The sequence below is a fragment of the Merops nubicus genome, unplaced genomic scaffold (genome assembly GCF_000691845.1).
Source record: "Merops nubicus isolate BGI_N331 unplaced genomic scaffold, ASM69184v1 scaffold42590, whole genome shotgun sequence".
NCBI lineage: Eukaryota > Metazoa > Chordata > Aves > Coraciiformes > Meropidae > Merops > Merops nubicus.
The window spans coordinates 15,834-19,779 of NW_008581625.1; the positions used below are offsets into that span (position 1 = coordinate 15,834).

The following is a 3,946-nucleotide window of genomic DNA, read 5'->3' on the forward strand; positions in this document are numbered from 1 at the left end:
TGATCTGTTTAATGTCTACCAGCATAACACAACACTAATCGCCGAGCATCTTCCAGTGACTGTCAGAGAAATGTAAAAAAATTAAGCAGCTGCAATACGCCCGAAATGAGTTATTGTAATTACATTTAATTAGTTTAATTAGTTAATTATTTTGCTTACAGCTGTACGAGAGACTGCAAACATTTGTTAATCTCGCATTCCCTTTAACAGTATGGGGTGATTGTGCAGTTACACTAAATCATGGGCGCATATGTAGAAAGATTTAAAAAATGGGCATGGGGAAGGAGGGGTTCGTGGAGGGAGGGGGTGGAAGAAGCCGCGGCTGCCTTTCCATAGGCATTTCTTTCTCTCCCCTTCACGTTTGATTCGCCTGGGAAATGCATCGATGCCCCAAAGGGAATCAATCCCCTTCCCCCATTAAAAGCCAAGGGGTCCTCATCGAGGACCATCGCGGGGAGAAGAAGAGGGGGGGCGGTGGAATCTGCATTGGAACATGGGGTGCTCCATTAAAGAGCAGTTGTGTCATTAAACCCTTTGGAGGCCGAGGGAGGGATGTAAACTTTTCCTTTCACGTGTCTTCCCTTTTCCCTTCACTCTATCTGCCGGTCCAATCAACTATTCATATTGCTGCCATGTATTCCTGCTTCCCGGAGAAATTAATTGCCCCAAAGTAAAAATATATCATGAAGATATTGTTACACAGTACAAAAAAAAAAAAGAAGTTTGTCTAGCTTGTTGGAATAATCCATACCTTTTTTAATGACAGACTGGTCCAATAAGTTCATACCGCTGTTATTGGCATCTTCAACTGACTGTGGATATAAAAACATCACTATTCAAATTGACTGGATATTAAAGAATCACGTACATAAATCATGTCATTCCAAACTGGAGTTTCTGTTATTTCCATTTATATTAATTCACTAGGGGAGGAGGGATTGTTTTTTCTTTTTTACTATTGTTATTGTTATTCCCTCAAATCGACAAAGAGATGAAATTCTTACAAATTATATAGTCTAATAATAATAATAATAATTATAAAAGAGGTGTGAAGCATATGGGGTGCAATACTGGTTTTGTTATCTTATAAAACATAGATATCACACAGGCTTCTTTGCATTCTGTAAAGCTTTATATTTCTTCCTTTGAAAATCTGGCAATTTGGCAACATCTGCAAGATCTATTGCAATGACATAAATGAACACGATTAAGGACAACTTAAAATCTTCCCTCCCCTCTCCTCCCCCTCCCTCCTCTTTTTACCCTTTTTTTTTTTCCCCTTTGGTTTGTTTGTTTGTTTAACCCTGCTACATCTTAATAATTCAAGGGCCATTTACTTTTTATATATAATAGTTTACATTATGGACTTTTAATTAAAGCCTGAGCAATTCGGAGTGGAGTGCAACGCCCACATCGTAGAGGGTACAAGCAGAAGATTTACAGCTCCCGAGGTTGCCTCCACGTCCTGAATTAGTGGAGATGGGTAGGGGGGAGCAGGAATAGAGATCTCAAAAGTGTGAAATATTACATTGAAAATTGATTGCTTAGGAAAAGGGTCCCAATTTCCTTTTCAAAGCCTTTATATATATATAAATATTTATTTTTTTACCCCTTTTTTTTTTTTCCACCCAGCTTAATAGCACACCTGTTATTACGGCATTAACTTCTTTAGCAGGGAAGAGAACAAAGGCGGGCACAGAGGACAGGACAAACCTTGGGTTCCATTTCTCAGCACCAAAGTGAGACATACAGCAAACAAACAAACAGAAATTGCCGCTGAAGCTGCGGCCGGCACAGCAAAACCCTCTCCCCAACAGAAAAGGGGTCATAAGAGGAATTTATTGCAGAATTACGACAGGTTCCGTGTTAAATGCTAGGTTTCAGAGGAGGGGAGGACCTGTGGGTTTCTTGGTTTAATTTTATTATTATTACTATCTAGAGTTTGGGGTTTTCCTGTTGTTTGTTGCATACTGGGGAGCTGTCACTTTTTTTTTCCTTTTTTTTTCCTGATAGAATAACATCTTTAGAGCAAAGCAATTATTTTTTCCCTATTATTTTAACTTTATCTTTGCTACACCGAGAGGCTTATCCGGATCCAGCCCTTATCTCCGACTGTCTCTCTGCTCAGCAGAGACGTCGAAGATGGAAGAATATGATTTAGGAGAAAATTACATCTCTGAAAAATATGACGGAACAATATTTTCTGAGATCTTCCCTTTCATTTTCCTCGAATCCCCACTCAAACGAGCTCACACACACACACAGTGGCTCCTTATGCTGTGTGTTTGTGCATGGCTGTGCCTCTCTCATAATCAATAGCCTACATACCTAAAGGGCACAAAATAAAATTACAAAGTCTTCCCTCCTTTCCCTGAGCAGCTCCCAGAGAGGGATGATGGGCAAATCCTGCAGCCTGCTGGAGTGCAGCGTGGTGCTCCTCAATGGCACAGAACTGGAGGTAAACATGAAACGCCATTTTTCCTCTTCTTTATTTTTTATTATTACTATTATTTTTTAATTTTTCTTCCTCATCTCACCTTATCTCTGGAGCCGACGCTTGTGCACACGCTTTATGTGTGTGCGTGCACTCCTCTCGCTCCATCAGCAACGTGGGTTAGTTGTTGTAGTTAATGAGAAGACTCCTGTCTGATTTTCTATCTAATTACGCCCTCCTGCTGGGTTTTTGTACAGGATATTCGCTCAGCATGCTGGCAGTTAATAGTCACAGAGAGGATCGTAAAGATTTAATTAGGACTGCATGCGGAAACGTGGAAAAACAACTCAGACTTTTAATTACTAGACTTCTTTAGTTAAAAGTGATACCAGGGGTTACTTTATAAGAGACTTGGGTGTTTTGGTGTAACTCAGCTTTCCGTGTTAGCTAGCACATAGGAGCGGGGACGGCTGTGTGAGTGAGGAGGAGGAGGAAGAGGAGTGGAGGTGTGTGTGCAGGGAGGGGAAAGGTGATGAGTTTCCAGATATACTTATAAAATCTAGAGAGGAACATTCCCCTCTCCCCTCTCCTCCAATAATCTGATAGCACGGAGCTTCTTGGGTACCGTATATATACACCTTAGTTCACAGTTAGGGATAAAAACGAGGAAACCCCCTGAAGATTAATCTTTTTATTTTCCTTTAAAGAGTCTAAAGAATCTAGTTCCTCCCCTATACGTTTCCTTTATCCTATCTTTTACTACTACTTTTGCCTAGCAGGAAAAAAAAAAAAACAAACCAAAACCAAACACCTAAACCAAAAAAACAAACCCCAAACCAAAGAAAAACCCAACAACCAACCCAAAGCCCAACTGGTGTTTTTCAGAGTGCCTATTCGAGGAGGCAAATTGGCTTTCAATCAGTGGGTCTTGGCTTGTCTGAGGGCTGCAAATAGCAGATTGAAAATTCCTCTCGCAAAGGGGCAGCAGTGGCAATACAACACGTCCTGTTTACAATAACAGGGCGCTCTCGTGTTCCCAACCCTTAATTCTAGCCCTGGACAATGGCTCACACATGGCCTGGCTCCGGTGTTTGTAAAATAACCACTGTTCCTTTCTGTCACGCACTCTTTTTCTCTGTCTCCTTCTCCCTTGTCTGCCCAACCCATTCTCCTGGCATGTATTTGATCAGACATGCATAAATTAACCCCCCAAAAAAACCCCACATCTTTAGCCAACTCGGGAGTTAGATATCAATTAAACTTTTCGGACTACTAAGACGTTAAAAAACCAAACCACCAAATCAACCACTATTTGAGGTCTTTCCTGGAAATTGTCTCTGGAGTTGGTGGGTAGTAAGCATCGCCTAAATCCTTGTGGCTGGAACGGATTCCTTGAATTCGGAATAAATCCGTATTAAAAAATCAGGGTGGGAAACTGCCCAGCTTCATCTGCTACAAGCGAGGGGACAAGAAGAGAGAATGCTGAAGGGTAGGAGCGAGTGTTGGGCTGCT

The 3,946-nt window shown here is 41.3% G+C and overlaps 1 protein-coding gene across 1 annotated transcript in view; it reads right to left on the reverse strand.

Annotated features, from left to right (window-relative positions):
- Positions 1 to 812, reverse strand: part of TFAP2B (transcription factor AP-2 beta (activating enhancer binding protein 2 beta)) — a gene marked incomplete at its 5' end in the record, with an annotated part of 16,445 nt that extends 15,633 nt beyond the window's left edge. Inside the window, one exon of the mRNA XM_008935063.1 lies at positions 752 to 812. Within this exon, the coding sequence (XP_008933311.1) occupies positions 752 to 812 (61 nt within the window). The remainder of the gene's footprint in view (positions 1 to 751) is intronic.
- Positions 813 to 3,946: the final 3,134 nt, after the last annotated feature.